This window comes from Myiozetetes cayanensis, unplaced genomic scaffold, assembly GCF_022539395.1.
Source record: "Myiozetetes cayanensis isolate MyiCay16 unplaced genomic scaffold, myiCay2020 scf2-11, whole genome shotgun sequence".
Lineage (NCBI taxonomy): Eukaryota > Metazoa > Chordata > Aves > Passeriformes > Tyrannidae > Myiozetetes > Myiozetetes cayanensis.
The window spans coordinates 4,373,234-4,392,464 of record NW_026087411.1 but is presented as its reverse complement, the minus strand read 5'-3'; the positions used below and the strand labels follow the sequence as shown (position 1 = coordinate 4,392,464).

At 49.7% G+C, this 19,231-nt stretch overlaps 1 protein-coding gene across 3 annotated transcripts in view; it reads left to right on the top strand.

Moving 5' to 3' along the window:
* SLC8A1 (solute carrier family 8 member A1) overlaps positions 1-18,441 on the top strand; it is a 114,659-nt gene extending 96,218 nt beyond the window's left edge. For all 3 annotated transcript variants that reach the window (XM_050316965.1, XM_050316963.1, XM_050316964.1), the window contains 2 exons: positions 2,740-3,015; positions 5,599-18,441. In XM_050316965.1, the coding sequence (XP_050172922.1) occupies positions 2,740-3,015; positions 5,599-5,975 (653 nt within the window). In that variant the 3' untranslated portion in view covers positions 5,976-18,441. The remainder of the gene's footprint in view (positions 1-2,739; positions 3,016-5,598) is intronic.
* Positions 18,442-19,231: the final 790 nt, after the last annotated feature.

Here is a 19,231-nt window from a genome sequence, read left to right as displayed (position 1 = left end):
AATAACACCATGCTGATGATTAGCTATGGTTTTTTATCATAGTGAGTTTGAAGCTTTGAAGCCAAGCAACGCATAATTTTTCATCAAGTTATGGCAGAGACATCAGCAAAAGTGCTTTGAAGACGAGCAATGTCTGCAAAGCTGCACCCCAACAGGATGCTGAGTAGAACTTTTCCCTGGAGGGTCATGGCTTTATTTAGCCAAATATTGTAAAGCTCCAAAGATGATGTCCATTTGGCCTCCACTTTCCCAGGAAGGATGCCATGTCTTGATTCCCTGATTGACTTTTCGCCTTTGTGATGAGGCAGAAAGCAGTTGTTGTTGTTGTGAGCATCAACAGAGCAAGCAGCTCACCAGCAGCTTCCCCCAGAAACTCTGTTGGTGTGGCACAGAGCCACTATTTGAATATGGGGTTAGTTGATACCCACATGTTGGTACACAGCATACAAGCAAGACCATTTTATTCACCCCATGAGAGGCTTTATACATTTTGTTATTCCATCAGAGATTCACATTGTGAAGGGAGGTGTGAGAGGAGGAACATTCGCCCTGCCCAGCAGCAGGGCAGATAATAGCAACACGATCTCATTTGGAATGTTGGCCTGATTAGCACTGTAGCTGCTGAGAGAAGCTGCTTTTCCCAGGCACAGAGCCAACATTCCCTTAAACCTTTGGGACCTTGTCCCCTCGCCCACTGTAGTGGAGCAGAGCAGAGGCTCCGATTTCATTGGGTGCTCTTGGCTACTCTGGGTCTTGGCCCCTTTTCTCTGCCATCCTGAGGTATCCTCCCTGGAAGGAGGGCCAGACTCACTCAGGTTGTCTGGTGGGGATGGACTATATATTGAATCCTTCCATTAGTAAGGAGCTCCTTCCAATAGCCGTGCAAGGAGATCTGTTGGTCCACATCCTTGGTAGGGAAAAAAAGTATCAAAGACAATAAAAAAATCACCAAGCAGAGTGCAATGGATGTCTTTAACACAATTTGCAGTGGCCTTGGAATCCCTGACGTTCACAACATAGAAATGAATCCTTGTTCCTTAAAGGAAACGGGAAGGCTCCCCCTAATTTAGTTGGAAGAGCATCACCTCCCCTCCATGTCTGGGAGTGGTTCCAGTTGAGAGCAGGAGCAGTTTTTGGCTATCACACCACACCGGCACTGTGTGCTGTGCCAGGCTGGGGACACTCCACATTTACCATGCAGGCTGCCCAGAGGACAGGCTGTCCAGCAGGCTCATGAGATGGCTCAACAGAGCTGCAGGAGTCAAGCAAGAGGTCACCAACCCCAGTGGGCTCACTGGCGGGGTCAGCTCCACACAGTGGGGGCTCCCTGGATGCTGACTGGTTTTGGAGAGACAGGTGAACTGCCAATGCCAGGAGCAGGGAAGGGAGAAACCAAGACACCTGCCAGGACTAACAGGATGAAGATGTGCTGGGCCAGTGTAGGGTGAAAGGGCCAAGGAATCAGGGGAGTGGGCAATCACTGTCTGCTGAACTCTTTCCCTGTGACCCACAGGAGGACTTCTGGACAACAACCTGCCTGCATGTCCAGGGACCATGGCTGTGAATGTGTAACTCCCTGAGAGCCTTTTCTGACATGCAGCAGCAGCATGCCCCCCACAGGGTTTGAGAGCCCCTGGGACATCAGGCAGGATGGGCATGAGGACTCATCCCCAGCTCCTCATCCATACTGGAGACCAGTTGCAGATGCCACAGGGACCACAGCCATGAGCAGGGGTGTGCTAGGAGGAGCTGAGTGCCCAGCACAGCACCAGGAGAGGCAGAGTCTGACCCACACAATATGCCTAGTGAACAGAGTGGAGCCATGACTGCTGGCAGGCTTGCACTGGTAAAATGACCCTTGCATTTTAGGCATTAACAACAGATTGGTAAGAAGTGAAGCACTGACATGGATCAGGGACAGAAAAAAAAGAGAAGAAGGAAAGTGCATTTTTGCTGTGACAAATGATGCCCCATAAGTGGCTCATGACCTGGGGTGCTTGACAACTACCTGGAAAGGAGTGCAAATGGGAAAGTGCTTGTTTTTGCTGGGAGTGCCCACTGACCTGGGTCAGATCTGACACAGAGAAACGAGCAGACAAAGCTCACAGGGAGGTATGTGAAAGGGCAGGAAAATGCAACAAGGAAGGACAGTCAGCAGTGACAGGCCAGGGCGGTTCTAGGGCAGGCAAAAATCCATGACTGGATCCTGGTTTACAGAAGAAGTAAGGGGAAGCACCAGAGCTAGCAGCTCATCAACCACCAAAACCAGCTGGCACTTGTGAAAGAAGATTGAAAGGGTCTTCCTTAGGGGAGTCTCCGTGAGGCACATGTTGCTTTCAGTGTGTTCACCTACCCCAGGCAGTTCCAGCCAGTATGAGGTCAGTTATTTCCCACATCTTCTGGGGAAAGGGCTCTTGAGCAGGGACTGAGGCTCACGAAGCATCTGATGGTTAAACTCAGGCAGAGGTGCTGGCGTAAGGCTCTGCATTTTCTGAAGTGCAGGTGTTTTTTTTAAAACCAATGCCTTTGCAGGGGGTCTCTCTGTGCTGTGGGAAGGCGAAAGGAAAGGCCATCAAGCTCCTCTGATGGTTGCCCAGAAAATAAGATACTTGGAAGTCAAGGCTTTCTAGGGCCCAAATCATAAGAGACAGCATTTTGTAGCCTGCAGTATGCACAGGAGCTTTGCCCAACCTCCCCCAGGGTGGGCAAGTCTAATAAGGCACTGCTGGTTTTCCCCAGGGGAAGATGACGACGACGATGAATGTGGGGAGGAGAAGCTGCCCTCCTGCTTTGACTATGTGATGCACTTTCTGACCGTCTTCTGGAAGGTCCTTTTTGCCTTCGTGCCCCCAACAGACTACTGGAATGGCTGGGCTTGCTTTGTTGTCTCCATCCTCATGATCGGCCTCCTGACAGCTTTCATTGGCGACCTGGCATCCCACTTTGGCTGCACCATCGGCCTGAAGGACTCGGTCACCGCCGTCGTATTTGTCGCACTGGGGACATCGGTGCCAGGTAGGGACAACCACAGGGTTTGTTGTAAAGGTGCACCTCTGCCCAGTCTGGGTCTGGGTTTGGGCTGGGAAAGCGCTGCTCTGCAGGACCCCGAAGGACAGATTTGAGGTATGTGTGGAAGTTGTTTTTCAGCCTCAGATGAGCCAGTATCCTGGATGTGGGTTCAGTCCCATGGAAAGTATTTCAAGGACCTTTATCTTGCAAAGACTGTGAAGTATCTAGTTCTGTGAAAGCCTCCATGGCGTCCACTTTCAGAGTAGGAAGTTGGTCTTTGATTCAAATGCTGCCTGTGTTGCCAGTCCTGCACTTTCTTTTTACACATCTGCTGCTTTAACCTTGCTCCTGGGTGATTTAATTGCTAGTCCATACCCAGGGTGCACTGCCCAGCACGGACACCTTTGTATGAGACCGAGTTCAGATGGATCAAGGTGAGGTTGCTGAGCTGGGGGAGTTGCTTGAAATGCAACTCTTGAAGCCTCACAAATATCTGGCATGGTTCCTGATCAAATGGGCACTCAGACTCAGAAGGGAGCAGAGACTGAGGACTGACCAGGGAGAGGGAAAACCACAAGTTTCCATGTCTACGTGCCACTCCCAGTGCACTCTGGGTTGCTACAACCCAGACTCCTTTTCCTCTGGCTCAGGAAAGAGTCTCACTTAGGGATGAATTGGTGCACTGGAGAGGATGGTTCCAGTGGACAGTTGCTCTGGGAATTCCCATGTCAGCTTGTGTGAGAAAGCTTATGCCTTCCACTCACCTTCTTCCACGGCCTGTGCTGGCCAGGCAGAGCCTGGTTCCTGGACCAGGGTCTCTAACACAGCCCAACCCCGACTCAGATCAGTCACACCATCCCTCACCACCTTCAAACTTCAACTTACCAGCACTCAGATGCTCAGAAATCCTGAAATTGTCCTAATGCTATCAAAGGGAAAAAGAAGAAGCAGCAGAACGAAAAGGAAGAACAGATTCAGGGCAAAGAACCCAAATCTGAGAAGGTTTGAGAAGAAGGAGTATTTTTTACACTTCTGGCAGTAGAGCTTTTAGGCAGGAGGTAGCAGGGCTGCTTCACACCCTTGACGGTGAAAATCTTCCCTCCTGCTTTTGTCGACAAAAGGTGGCATTTTAGAAGTCCTTTTTAGAATACATTCAGCTACTCTTGTTTCAACTGGCTCCCAGACTTCTTGTGTTAGCTGGGTGCTAGTTGGGCTCCTCCACACCTGCTTTCCAGGAGACAGGCAGGCATCAGAGGGGTGTGCAGTGAAATCAAGACTGACAGGGACCTTCCCTACGTTGAAAACACTGCTCAGGCTTGTGGAATTGCATGTGGGTTTTACCACACTCTGGCTGGCACCAGCAGTGTGTCCCACTCCTTCTCCCACACTGGCAGCTGGAGAGCCACAGAGGCATCAGTACTGCCCCACAGTTACTGCACCGTGACCAAGGCTGAGAACCAAGGGAAGTACCTTTTTTCCTTTCCTTAGCAATCAGGTGCATTTCCATGGTAGCTTTTTTTTTTTAATCTAAATAAAGTAGCCTTTTGATTTCTTTGCTGCAAATGAACCCTCTCTCTGTTCTTATATGTGCCCATATATGTTGCATGGATCTTTTTGCCAAACTGCCCTTGGCCATCTCACCTTGGAGCCCCGCTGGGAAGGAGTGGAAGGAAAATTCCGTAGAATCAAAACACAGGAAATTTGACCTCACTGTTTTCTTTTTCTGAGCCACACTCGGCTGCCTGTACCCAAGGTAATCTTGGAGTGCAGCTATGGCAGAGACTCATCTCCTCTTTGTTAGCCGAGAGCACTCACCTGGGCAAAACCCAGAGGCTAGTCCTTCCTGCTGCCACCTCCCCCTGCAGATCCAGAGTGGGTTGGGATGTAAAATCAGCACTTCCCTGTGGTGCAGAGCAGCGTTATGCTGGTCTGTTGACACAAGGTTTTCCATATAAAAGGTCAGCCAAATTTTATCACTGGTATTAAAGCTAGTGGAGCACCTGGGCAACTATGCACCATTTTACATGGTTTTTCTTCCCAAGGGTTGAAAGATGACCTCTGGCTTACCAAAGTGTCAGGGTCACTGGACTTCAGTGAGGCAAAAGATATCAGAGAGACAAAAGATATCAGAGAGACAACATTAAAGCAAACTCAGAAATACAAAAAAAAAACTTCAAGGGACCTGAAGGATAAATACAAACCATTGTGGCTCCACAAAGCTTTTCCATCCTGTCCAAGTTTTTTGCAAGTTTGCAAGAACAAATTAGTGGATGTGGGAGAAGAGGCCAATGCAGTGTAGTGTTGTCTCACTTGAAGAACTGCAGGACGTCTGAGGCCAAACTGGGGGAAGCCCCATATTTCTGAACATTGAGATTTCCCTCCTGTGCATTTCTGGACCCTGATTGTCACTCTGGCTCTGGCCAGTTGTGCTCTGCCTCAGGAGCGCTCATGGAAGTGGCTGTACCCTGTCCCCTTACCTATTACCTTCTTTCTCCAGGTGTTGTCATTGACACTTGTCCCCAGGCTGGCTGCTCTCCCTCCTTACCTGGATGTTACCTGAGGGTTTCTCTCTCTTCCTTTCCTTTGCAGACACATTTGCCAGCAAAGTAGCAGCAACGCAGGACCAGTACGCAGACGCCTCCATCGGGAATGTCACCGGGAGCAATGCTGTGAACGTTTTCCTGGGAATTGGGGTAGCCTGGTCCATCGCAGCCATCTACCACGCGGCGCACGGACAAGCATTCCAAGTCTCACCTGGCACACTGGCCTTCTCCGTCACCCTCTTCACCATTTTTGCTTTCATCAGCGTGGGTGTGCTGCTGTACCGGCGGAGACCCGAGATTGGAGGTGAGCTGGGCGGGCCGCGGACTTCCAAGCTGCTCACATCCTCACTGTTTATCCTCCTCTGGCTCTTGTACATATTCTTCTCATCTCTGGAAGCCTACTGCCACATAAAGGGCTTCTAAAGGGACAATAAGAGATAGCAAATATATGTATATCTATATATATCTATATAGAGTGATATATAGGTATAGATATAGATATAAAGCTGTGTATAATGAACAGAGAAAAAGAATAAAAGAAAGTTGCCATGTTCACACACCTGCTGGTGGAAAGCGGCTTTGGAGCATCCTTTGAACTAGGCAGGACCCCAAAGCCAGCAGGACCCCTCCCCAGGCAGTGGCCCCAGCCAGGAGCCAGCAGCAGGGCCCTTTCTGCAACTCTACCAACAGGAGCAGCTGATGGCCACCGAGCCCCTTTCCACCGCTGACTCCCGCCCACCAGCCACCTGGGAAGATGGATATGAAGGTGACCGGGGTGCATCGCTAATTAGGAGGGCCAGGGTAGCTGGTGAGAAACAGAGCAGTGGGTGAGGGAAGGAGAGGAAAGCAAGGGTTCTGATCTCCAACTGCCATCCACCTGCCGTCGCCACTCGAGAACATCCCCTCTGGCCCCGTTGGAGAGAAAGCAAGAGACCAAACTGAAGGCAAAGGAGAAACTGGGAGCTTTCTAAGGATAGAACACAAACCGTTCTCGTCATTGATTTGGGGTTGGTTTTTTTGTTTTGTTTTGGAGTGTGTACAACTAGCATTTCCCACCCACATGCCCCTCACCTTTCCCTCTCCATGCTTTGGGGATGCAGAGCTGCAACCTCATGTCCAGTGTCCTAAGCCGAGGCTGCGTGGGGGTGGTGGGGGTTTTCTTCCCGCTTCCTCCACCTCCTCGGGCATGCTGTCGTGGTACTTGTAACATTTGCATGAATGAAATGAAATCTATCTGTATATAGCAACCTATAGCGATAGTCCTTCCAGCTGTGGGGGGTTGAGCATTGCAGATACAAGCGTTTTTCTTTTCACTGGGTTTTTATTTATTTTTAACTAGTTTGGTTTTGCCATGGGGTTTTTCGCTTGTTTGTTCGTTTCCTCTTAGCGGGGGTAAAAGGACGGAAAGCTGTCCCCACTTATTGCTTGTTGCATGGGTCCATGAGAAGCAATAACAGCCATGAGATGTAGGTTTTCAGGGGAGGAAAACCCAAACCCCAGAGACTGCAGGCTCTGCCTACCTGTGTGGCTGGGGTCCTCTGACGTGCTGAAGCCAACGTGAAGGCTTCCACTATCCACACAAGGTTTTACACGAGGTCCCAGGGAGCCCGAGTGGGATGAGCAGTCCAAGAGGGACAAGTGTGGCTGAATCCCAGAATTTCCCATGCTTTTCTGCCTTTATAGTCGGTGGCTGCCTCAAAACCCCTTGGTCCCCTGCTGTTCCCTGTATCCCCAGAGGTCTAGTGATAGCCCCTGTTTCTGAGTGTTAAGCCATCAGGACCAGTCCACAAAGCTGGTCCTTTCCCACAGCCATTTGGAGGCAGAGTAATTCAACACAAGGGCTGAAGGGCCATAAAGAGATCTCCCACTCTGCAGAGTGCAACTGGGAAGCGTGCCCTACAGGAAAAGGCCACACTTTGCACTCTCCGAATCCGAAATTGCTGGGAAGGATTGAGACAGGGAGGTGTAACCCAGCATCCCCCCCCCCATGCTTCTAGTGCAGGTTGGGGTAGAGAGCCGAGCAGAGAAGGAGACATTGTGCACTGGTGTTGAGAGATGTCTTCTTACCCTATGCCCTTTGCCAGGTTTCCTGACATTCCAGCCAGCAAACTCCCAGCCTGCATGTCTGTGGTGAGCTCTTCCCATTCAGCTGAAAACCATGTCTGATGCTTGTACCATGACTAGCTGGCTGGGGGTATTTGTACTCATTTTGAACTATCTGTGGAAATTTTAATGGATCTGCTGTGAGATTTTCTCTAGGAATATGAGGTTGTGGAGTTTTTTTCCTTGAGCTGTTTTTTTCACTTTTGATTGGGTTAGGGGTTTTTCTTTTTGTTTTTCATTGTTTTGGGGGGAGAATCAAACACAGGTGCAGGTTGTTCAGGTTTATGATTACCTTTATGTACAATGATTTCATTTTCATCTGTTTGGCTTCATTTTTTTAGTTTGTGTGTATTGCCCACCACTATAGGCAGTGAGTCCACTAATTGTGATGATCCTTATCAATGGTACACAATGCACAGAGAAATAAAGTTTGTAATGATTCCTGATGGATCCAGTACTGCTCCTGCATATTCTCTATGGAAAACCCTTCTCTCCCCTCCAATTGTTTTCCCCTTTGTACCCATCTTTCCTTTACTCATTAGTTTGCATTCACCGTGTTTCTGCCACTGACAGGGGTAGTGGTGCTTTGCACACCTTCTCCTGCCCCATCTCACACCTTTCCTCCTGCTCCATCTCCATGGTGCCTCAGGCTCAGTATGCTGCCATACATCTGGGGCTCACAGCCCACTCCACCCTCAGGGGGATGCAGGAAACCACCCAGGGACAAAGTTGCAGTGCAACCCACCCTTCCGGGTGCAGGAGTTGCTCCTGTGCTGGGTCCCTAATCAGTGCTGAGTCGTCCTAGGCTTGAGGACAGCCGTGCATGTGCCCCCAGGGTGCTTAGCAGCTCTTTCTGCTCATGTCTTCTAGTTACATGGAGCTGCTCATGCTGTTGCTACAGCCTCACAGTGACTTGCTTCAGGTTAAGCCATGAGCTAATTCTAAGGGAGGATGCATTTCTAGGGCAGGGTGCCAAAGCAGATCTGAGACACGCCATGAGGTCACCAAGTACACCAGGACGCTGGGCTGCTCTCAGCAGCTGCTTGACCATGCCCCTGTCCAGGTGCCATGGGCCATTTCAGACCCAGCTCAGCCAGCACTGAGGAGGAGAAAACTCTCTGCATGCCCAGGGATGTTGCTGCTGCCTGTGTTTCATGCAGCCTCTGTTGAGTTGCCCCCAAATAAAACCTCCCCACGATGCCTGGGAGGTCCTGCTCCAACAGCTGAACTCAAACACCAGCTGAACTCAAACACCATCTGAACCCAGTCTGGAGATGGGTCCCAGGCAAGCACTGCCTTCATCTAGTGGGGCTCTCCTTGAGCCTCCTGGTGAGGTGTGTGTGCTCCCAGGGTCCTGCCCACGCTCCTGCCTGTCTGCCAAGCAAAGTCAGGATGGGGGCTGCACAGCCAGTCAGAATGCCACCAACAGCAGTGACTGACTCTCAAACTCCAGGCTAGACACCTGCCACCAGGCAAAAAGAGGAAGGGTAGGATGTGGCTGATTTTGTTGCAGCATGACCATGTGTGTAGAGGCCCAGAGGCACTAGAATTCCCACCTGCCAGTGCAAGGGGATGTGTGGCAGAGCAAGTAACTAACACACCCTGGCAGCCAAAGGATCTAACATGATCCCTGGGCTGCTCTCAGATGAATCTGGCCCTTCCCCACACCCTATGCTGCTTTTGGCCAGCCATGCTGCTGCTTCATTCTCCCTGTGGGCACTCATCACCCTCCCAGATGAGTGAGTCAAACTCCTCCACTCCCCAGGCCACCTCGAGCATGGCCAGTCACGTTTATTGCTTTTCACAGGCAGTGGATTGTGAAAGCAAAGCAGCTCTTCTGACCCAATAATTACTTCCATTGAAAGGTGATGTTGGTGTTTTGCTCTCATCATTTGCTTCTTCAGAATGAATTGTAGTCACTGAAGTAATTAACAAGCCAAATGGGACTTGTGTAGCCACTCAGGTTAACAGACAGTAAATAACTGTTTGCTCACAGAGCTTTACAAAGGGAATGATGGAGCAGTGCTTGCTTAGGGCAAGGCCTAAATCACAGGGTAAACACCAGCCCTGTTTATGCAATTACTCCCTGCCAGCTGTGTGCTTTGTGGCATCTTCAACGAGGTTATGCACAGCGCAATGTGTGTGTGCCCAGTGCTCATGGAGGAGTCACGGGTGAGCAGCAAGGGGAAGGACCTCTCCACTGAGCCCCAGACACCTGCCAGTGTTCTTAAGGGTGCCATGCCTGCTCTTCTGCACCAGCCTTGTCTTTAAACCATACTCTCCGAAGGCAAAAGCAAACTGCCTTCCTCCAGAAGACACCTGGGCTGGCTGGCACACTGCTGGGAGGCAGCAGGAGGAAGCACAGTCCCAGCACAGGCACCTCTTGCTGTCGTGCCTGCTCGCCTGCCCAGTGGGCCACAGCTCAGCTCCCCGGGTCCCCTGACTCATGTCAGTGTTCTCACATCTCCTCCTCATTCCTGCCAGCCTTCCCACCCTCTCTCACAAGGGAAGGACGTGGAGCATCTCTGATAAAGGCCTGGGTTCAGAAATGTTGCCAGAAACAGCGGTTTAAACTCTTGGCCTCCATCTATCCACTTGCCCTGTTTGCTTTCACTGCCTTTCGGCACCCCACTAGCCAAAGGTAAACTTTTCCCCAGAAAAGGATGCAGCGTGGTGCAAAGAACATTCAGAGGCAGACACCCAAATAGCTCCACAGGCCACTGCAAAGCACTTGGGGACAAGCAGAAGGAACACACCAGAGACAGCCCTAAGCATCTTGGAAAAACCGTATTCCCAGCTCTTCAGGAGTGGAGGCAAATTCCAGCCACAAACTGAACACATGAAAAAAGTGGGGGGGGAAAAAAAAAAAAAAAAGAGCAGCAAATCATCAGTGACTCAAGGCTGAGCCCACCCGAACTGCTACCTGTGCCAGGGCAGCACAGGAGCCGCTCCCTCCAGAGATGTGAATCCCTCATCTCCAAACAAGGCACCTGCCTGTGTGTCACCCCTTCCCAGGCAGCCTGTGGTGCCTCTGGGATGAGGGGCAATCACAAGAGTCATTTGTGCATCTTCCTCCCCGCTCTCATCGCTCCCTTAAACGACAAAAGGGAGAAGGGAAGCCTTGAGCCCGCTCTGGTCACGAGTCTGACTGCAGTCTGTAAACTCATCAGGCTATTTCTGCTACGGGCAGGGACTGGAGAACCAGAGCCCATATGTTATTGTTACAGCTATTTTTAAATGCTTGGGTAAGAGTCAAGTGCAACAGTATTGGTGACCATATTCATAACTCAGGAGGAGACTCAGCTACATTCCTGGAGGGACAGAGCTGGGCATAGCCAGAAAGCAATGGAGAGAGAGAAAAGAGGGAAAACTTAATGCTGGATGGTGTCACTCCAGGAGAAAGCCTTGAATTGTTTTCCGTAGGCTTTGGCACTCAAGCCCATCTGGGGAAGCACGTTTGCAGAGCACCAGGGACCTTTCTGGCCTCTCTGAGTGTGCAATGACCAGCTACTGTGACGCTTATACAGACAAGCTGCACAGCTGTAGAAAAGCCTGTTTATCTTGTAAAAAAATTGACTTGCATAGGAAAGCATCCGGAGACATCCGTATTCTTGCAAAAAGCACCAAGGGACAATAAATGCAGTGAGATTCCTCACCTTTTATGGACTTGAGCCTTTCTGCTTTTGGAACTAGAGGTGCCAAAGAGCCTCTTGCCAGCCAGCAACACCCCTCACCGAGAGAGAAGGGACACTGCAAGGGAAAAGGACCTGTTTGGCCGAACAGGAGCTGTTAACAGCAAAGACAGAAACTTGCTGCTACTGGAAGGATTCTGTGGTATGCTCCTGAGAGCATCCAAGAAGTCTCCGCAGGGTCTTGCTGTCTCTCTGGAGCATCTCAAGAACAACCAGCCCTGCCCTCTGAGGCCCAGTGTCCCCAGGGTGGTTTACCGCCCTCTCCTGCAGGCTCTGCACCCTCCCTTGGCTCCTTCCCCCTTCCCAAAGCTGGCTGCCAGGCTGTGTCTCCCCTCACTAGAAGTGTGGAAGAGGGCACTGGGGTGCACCCTGTTCCCAAAGCAGCTGCTGTGGAGCGCTGCTGAGCAGTGGAGCTGGGTGCTGCTGGTGGGGTGCCCACTGTTAGAGAGCACAGGGAGGGCAGAAGTGCTGTGGGGTCCCACACAGATCCGGAAACCTTGTTTTAGGCACTGTCACAGCATGTCCCTCTGCCCCAGCTACTGTGGGTGTGGACATGCATCTTGATTTCTGCACAGATACAGTACAGCCTTTAGCTTGGCTGCCTATGGGCACCAGCCCTAGACAGTAATTTTATGTATTTGATTCAAAACAGCCCTTGGCCTGCTGTACTGCACTAGAAAAGCTTTCTGCCCCTCCCAGCATGCAGCCCCCCTCCAGTTCAGGTAACAGTGGGGACCACTGAGCACATGCCACCTGATGCTGGGGTCCTCCAGCATCTGCCTTGAGCCATCTCAAGGTACCAAAATTACTGTCTATACACAGTGGTAATCCAGCCCAGCCTTGCTCTGTGCTGAGGCCCCTGTAGAGCCTCTTCTTCCAAGCCCCCTGTAGAGAAGCAGTCTGTGTCCCCCCTGCCCCACAAATGAGGGCTTCCTGTGGTGGGACAAGTCTCCTTTCTTACTGCAACAAACAACAACACTTGTTAGCTCAGGCTTGCTGTCCATGTCTCAGGACAAAGATTAACCACCCCATGTGGTGGACTTGAGCCCCTACAAACCAAGGAGCAAGGCAAATTTCCATGCAGCAGAGGCAGAGCTCAGCTTGCTGAGGCCCTCCTGCTCATCACCCAGCCACTACCCACAGGCACAGTTTTTATTGTGCCACCGTCCTTCACTCATGAGTCTGGGGAAGATTAAACATTTTCTGCTGAATTTCCACCGTTATCAAGTCCTACAGATGCTCCAGCTCCACCCCTCAACCCAACCCTGCCTCTACATTCCAGAACGAACTAATTGCTTTAACTGGAGGGTCAAGGCTTTCCTGCCCTTGTTTAAAATGGGCACAGCTTAAGTAAAGTTAAGTTGCAATGGCTTGGGATGTCTATCCACTCTTAGAGCTCCTAAACCTTGCAGGATGTGGAAGACTCTCCCTGCACCTCCTGACCTCTTTGTTGAGGTGGGATTTATTTCCTCTCCTTTACTTCTGACTCAGAAGAGATTCTACAGATGACAGCAGGGTGAGACCTGCATACAGTTCAGCCTTGTTGCTCCATTTTCTTGAGAGAAATTGCCATTGCAATCCATGGCACTGTCATCCCCAGGAGTGTGTACCCCTCTACCCCAGCCCACAAGGCTCCTTACTTACAGAAATCTGAGATTCTGGCAGATGAGCTTCTTTGCAGAGATACTTTGAAATGAGGAGAGTTTCTGAGTCACTGTAAAATTGCTGTGCTGGCACAGGACAGACTGCGTCCTAGTGGTGCAAATGTGTCCCAGGTTGCTATCAAGCTTATGTGGTAACATTAATGAAAGCATTTGCAAACTAGTGGCTTTGTGACTCCCAGGGATGTAGCGAACTGGATTTCCCCTTGCTCTGTGTAATGCTGAGATATTTCCCTCGCCTCTTGCCTTCAGCTCCAGCCCTGTACATTGCCCTGGCCTTTTGCTGCAGTAAGAGCTGTGATTAGGTACCCCTTGGCTGAACTCCCCCTGTACAAATGAGAATGAACCGATGCCTGTTGTGTCTTCATTCGTTTGCCCCCTGTTGCTTCCTTCATCTTCTGAGCTCTTGAGAAAAACATGCTCATGCAGGGAGCCTTGCAGGAGACCTGCTTGTCTTGCTCTTAATCAGGAAACATGCACTTCTTTCAGCAGCTCAAGAGAGCAATAGGTGGCAATAATACCTCTTACATTACAGTCACTACGTTAGCAAGGAAGAAAATGTTATTTATTTTTTCCCTGACATTTGTCCTACTTCTTTTTTCCATAATGCATTAAGCATTAGGAGGCACAGCTCTGCACGTAGTCCAGCTCTCAAGGCTACCTGTTGAGGACATTGTTCAGCAATTCAGCACAGTTTTATTTGTGGATGAAGGGCAGAAGTTGGTGAATTCTCCTACAATTCCTAGCTGGAAGAACACAGACATGCTAGTAAAACCCACAAAATGCAGAGTCTGGTAAATTGCAGCCCTCTATATCCTGGGTCTCTGTGCTAAGGAGAACTGGCACGAGGTTGTAAAATCCGAACCATGAACTTCCTGAAGCCCACTGAGCAGTGATGGCATCTTTACACCTACTGCTGTCCCTCAGCTGTCTGAAGAGGTCTCTGGTATACCTGGTGTTCACCAGGTGTGAACACCACAGCTAATAAAGCAAGAAGAGGACACAGAGGATACTACGTTCTACCTCCCACCCCAAAAACAAGCCCCTGGGATATTCCCAGCAAAAAGCAGTCAGACTGCCAGGAGCAAAGCAGTCACTGGGAAACCTCACACATCTCAGAGACAGGGGGTTCCTCATGGTACTCTCTCGCTGCTGCTCCCCACATCACTGCCGTGAGGGAAGAGGCACTCACAGCCCAGCACCCTGCCAGGCAGAGCCAGAGGAGAGACCTGAGCTCCCCATGCTTGTTCGTGGGAGCATCAGCCCTGGTTTCAGCCAGGGAGGCCTGCAGGGAGTGGCCGTGATATTTTGAAAGAGAGGGAAATTAGATGGGAATTAGTCAAAAAATTACAGTAGCAGCAATTTAGATCCATTACTAATTTTCTGCATTAATGAAGAGGCCTAATTATCTCAACGCTTGAGTGACCACTCCAGTTCTCAAAGTCATTTCTGCACACTTGAACAACTGCTCCTCCTTCTAGATTAAAAATCAGGCTGTTGTTGTGAGCTTGGAGAGAACACGGGAACACATCTTTCCTGGCAGAGATGTAATCCACGTCTGAAGCTTCTTCCACTGCCCCACTCAGTAGTGGAGGGATGCTCGGGCAGGGAGCTGGCAGCTGCCTGCACAGCCTGTCCCAGGGTTGCTGGACACTCCCCATGGCTGAGGCAGCAAGGATCCCCTGGAACGGCAGGGTGCAAGAGAGAAAGAGCTCAAAATGGCTCTCTGGGTCTAAGAAGGGAAGGGAACAGCTGGTGGTTGGATGCATCCCAGGAGGCGAGACAAGGCAGGCAGCAGATGAGCGGCCCTGCAGCACAGGTGACTCCCCCCCCACAGGCACAGCATGCCAGGGTGGGGGTGGCACTGCCAAGGCAAGTTGTCTTCTGGTATTTTGGATGTAATGGCTCTAGCTTTCCTGCTCCCCTCTGACAGCCACCACTGTCGCCCCGCTCAGCAGCCCGAGGGGAGCTCCCCATCACCCCAGGAGGAGCACGGGGGAGGCAGGCAGGGAGAAGGCTGCAACCACCCATCCTGATGCACCCAAAGCACCAGTCAGCCCAGCCATTGTCATCATCCTGTGTTACCCATCATCCTGTGTGTCCTCCACCTCACAGCCACAGGGTACTCTAGGGCAGATAGACGTCTTGTGCAAACCTTGACACAGAGAGAGAGAGAGAGAGAGAGAAAGAAAGATCTCAGCAGCCCAACTGGCCCCCTGGTCCCCACACCAGGGACAGAGCAGGCAGACCCCAGCTGGACAGAGCCAAATTTTTTCAAAGCAGGGCTGAAAGAAGAGTTTTCAGAAGAACTGGTTTGCCTGGTGACAGGAACCAGAGCATTGGTCATAAATTCAACTCCACCTTCCTTCTGCCACCTGTGCCATGCTTGGTGCCACGAGCTGGCACTGCCCCAGCAATGCAGAGCCCCTGTGCTGGTGGGTCAAAGCTGGGTCATCCCCAGGCTCAGCAGCTGGAGCCTCTCAATCTCTCTGTCTCTGTCACGGTTCCTCACAAATTCAATGTCACAATGCAGCTACACTTATATGAAAAGCCATAATATTTGTTGGTATGACTCTTTTATTACTGTCAATTTATATATATATTTGTTGATAAAAGAAGTCATCTTGGGAGACACTTCTAGTCTACTAGGAAATAATTGTCCGATGCTGTATATTCTGTACATGCTGTATAAACAAAGCGAAACATTTAAATCTAAGTGTTTGGTGGGCTCGGTGGGATGTGCTGCAGGGGGAGATTGGGACCAGGCAAGCCCCCTTCTTGGGCCACCATGGCTCAGGTTTGGGCTTCCTGGCAGAGTCACCATCCTGCTGGGGTCCTACAGACAGCCTGGGGCAGGATCTGGCCACGGTGCAAGGGCGAAGCCTGCGGCTCCCTCGGTGCTTTTTCCCATGCAAAGGTGAAAGGAGGCAACTCTGCGAGTGGAAGCTGCCGCACTTGAGCTCCCTCCTGGGGCACAGCACGGGACCGGGGAACGGCTTGGTTTGTCAGGAACCCTCAGCACAGTGAGCCCGGTGTCACCCACCTGCTCCCCAGTTCTCCTGCCCAGGGAGGACACCCTTCAGCCACCACCCAGCACGACATCTCTAAGCCTTAGGGGTCAGAGAGAGACAATTCCCCATGGGAAGATGGCCGGTGATGGCAGAGACTGGCTCAGAGCATCCAGCTCCTCCAACTCCTTCCCACGCTAATCCCGTGCCACGGCGCCAGCCACCCTCCCTGGTGTGTTTTACAGCAGCCACGAGCTGTTGTGATCTTCTAACCTGACACACGCTGTTAGAAAACCTGTTTCATATTTTCCGTGGTATCAATCTACAACTTTTGAAATTATTGGACACAGTCGTGGTAGCCTAAAAGTTGTGCTGAGCTCATATATTTTTATATTTGTGGTGTTTTCCTATTAATAGAGAGTAGTGAACCAGTGACCCTATAGTTGAAAGTGATCTATTCAAAATAAATATATGACTGCAGAAAATATTTGTAAAAATAATTTATTTGAAATATTCTGCCAAAGATAGCTCTCTAATGATCTGTAAAATGTCATTTCTCTCTTTTTGCTCTGAATGTCATTGTGAAAGGACCTTTCTCCCCACATCTTTTGAAGATTTTTTGGTTTTTTTGTATCTTTAAGGGCAAAGAAACATGCCAATGATTTTTTTACTAGAGGAGTAAATAGAGTAGTAGGGAGGCACAAGACAACTTTGTAAAGGTGATAAAAAGGACCCATAACAATCACTCTGAAAATCCAGTTTCTCCCATAGTTACTCTGGCTGACAGATGGGTTTTGAAGCCTGGGACAGTTGTCCAGCAGGAAGGTCTTGGCTGCTGCTACTGTGGCTGCTGTGTAGATCACCTGAAGGAGAGACATCTCCCAAGAATCCATTTGCAGGCTTGGAGCATTTGGATTCCATCACATCCAAACTTCAGCTTCTTCATTATTTATGGGCTTGATATCCTTGTTGGCCCTTAATAGGCCTTGTGGCACATGGAGAACCCTCACCCAAGGCTTCAGCCTGACGAAGTCTGGCCCCTTCCAAAGCCATTCCCACAACACACCTGGCATCTGCCAGCAGCCCTGAACCAGTGGCAGAAGCAATCCTGCTGACATCCAGATCTGTCCCCTTCCTCACAGGGGGATGGGACAAGGGAGACTCAGCGACCATGGGACATGACACCTTAGCAAGAGGATCCATCCCTGCAGGTATCCAGTTAAAACAGGGGGATGTACAGCCCTTCACCTGGGAGAAGCTGCCTAGATTAGTCTTTTCAGAAATTACTAATCTTTTTTATTATAGAGAAAAATCTTCTTTTCCTTCTTCATCTCTTCCTTTTGAAAGAACTTTTCAATACTAGAAAAAGTCTTCATTATCCCATGTGATCCCCAAGTCTGTTGCAGTGGAAATATCAGCCACATTAGGTACCACCATATCAAAGAGATTTTTGGCTCAGATTTTTTTCATTGCTGAGCAGATTCACAGTTTCTTGAATGTCTTGGTCATAAAGGTCTGGAGGAATTAGTTGGTAATAAAGGAATGAAAGGCCCGTTCCAGTGAATGTGTTTCCACATGCAATTCAACTTTTGACTCCCCAAAGGTCTGGCACGTGTGTAAGTGCTTTTTATTGGGCAGGTGCCCAGAATCAGAGATGGGAAAAGCAGTTTTTCAAGCCATGGGGTGCATATGGGTGTGATGGGAGCACTGATGTCCATCAGGTGTGGGTGGCACACTCTGCAGCAGCGGAATCCACGTGCCAGTGAATCTTTGTTCCTCTCTGCAAGGAACTCTCTGAATCTGGGGTTGCACAGCTGCTGCATCACAGGGCAATGCGAGCAAGCCAGGGAAGACAATAGTGAGAAGAATTGGGTTTCTGATCACTGTGCATTTTGTTAATTAGCGAATTCAAATAGTTTTATTTTTACCAAAAACAGATAATCTTTATTCCAGTAAAGACAACTGTTGACTTCAGATATATATATAAATATATATATATATATAATTTGAATGGTTTATATCCTGTTGCTCTAACTACATAAAATGGAAACATGTTGCAAGTTGTGTCATTCCAATGTACAAAATAAATTACTTTTCCCTGCATGCTGCCTGGGTATGTTGTGATTTGAATTAAGAGTTATATTTGAACTGCCTTATTCAAGAGGTTGTATGTTACCTAACTGGGGAATGACCTGGCACTGTTCATCACATTACATTTGTATTTGATGCTGTGTTATGTCAAATTCAGATGAGTTGTCTGTCATCTATGTATTCTGTGGGAGACCTTTTATCTTGTTAAACTGTGATATGTAAACCTTCATTGCCTGAAATAGTCACAGTTGTATAAATCAGTGTCTTCAGCTGTTTTCCTAATTTTATCACAATTCCTAACACAAAATATAGATGTTTGTAAATTCTCCATTCATTTTGTCTATTTTTATGTATGAGGCTTTTTTTAATCTGGCAAAGCAGTAAAATAAGGCTGCTTCCCCAGAATTTTTCAATCAAGACTCCGTTACATTTTTATCCCTCGGCGAGAGGCAACAACCAATTTTCAGCCGCTACAATTGGAATTAGGGATGTCCGTTTATTGCTATTATCTTTCCTGGCTCAGATGGGCCATTATCACTGCAGAACACAATGATTAATGACAAGCAAAACGTGATGCTTCTGCAGTGACAGCGCTCTGGGGACCAGGCACTCCACAGCACCTTCTTCAGGCCCTACACCTCTGCTGTGCCCACAGGCTGGGTGGGAAGGGAGAGGGTGGGTGCCCCTGCCACAGTCAGACAGCCCAGAGGAGAGAGGGGAGAGATGTTGCTAATCCTGACTCCAGGATGCTTTTCCTCCTTACAAAAACCCCAAGACCATGCCATCTGCCCTCCTGCACGACACCCCAGCCGCAAAGCTGCCCCTTGTCCACTCATTTGCCCCACAGCTGCAGCATGTTGCTGAAGACCAACATCCCATCCTGATATCGTATCGGGAAAAATCCCCCACCACGGCTGCTCCTACAGCATCTGCTGAAGCCATACAGCGGGGTTTTTTTCTAGCTTTGGTTTCCAGCCATGGGATCATGTTACTCCATGGCTGGCTAACAGCAATGTGCTCCCCAGCTAGACAGTAGTATACTCCACACAGGTCAGATCCTTCGGAAAATATGCCGCAGTCTTGAAGGAAGCAGCACCGTGTAGGCACAAACCTGTTCCAGTGGT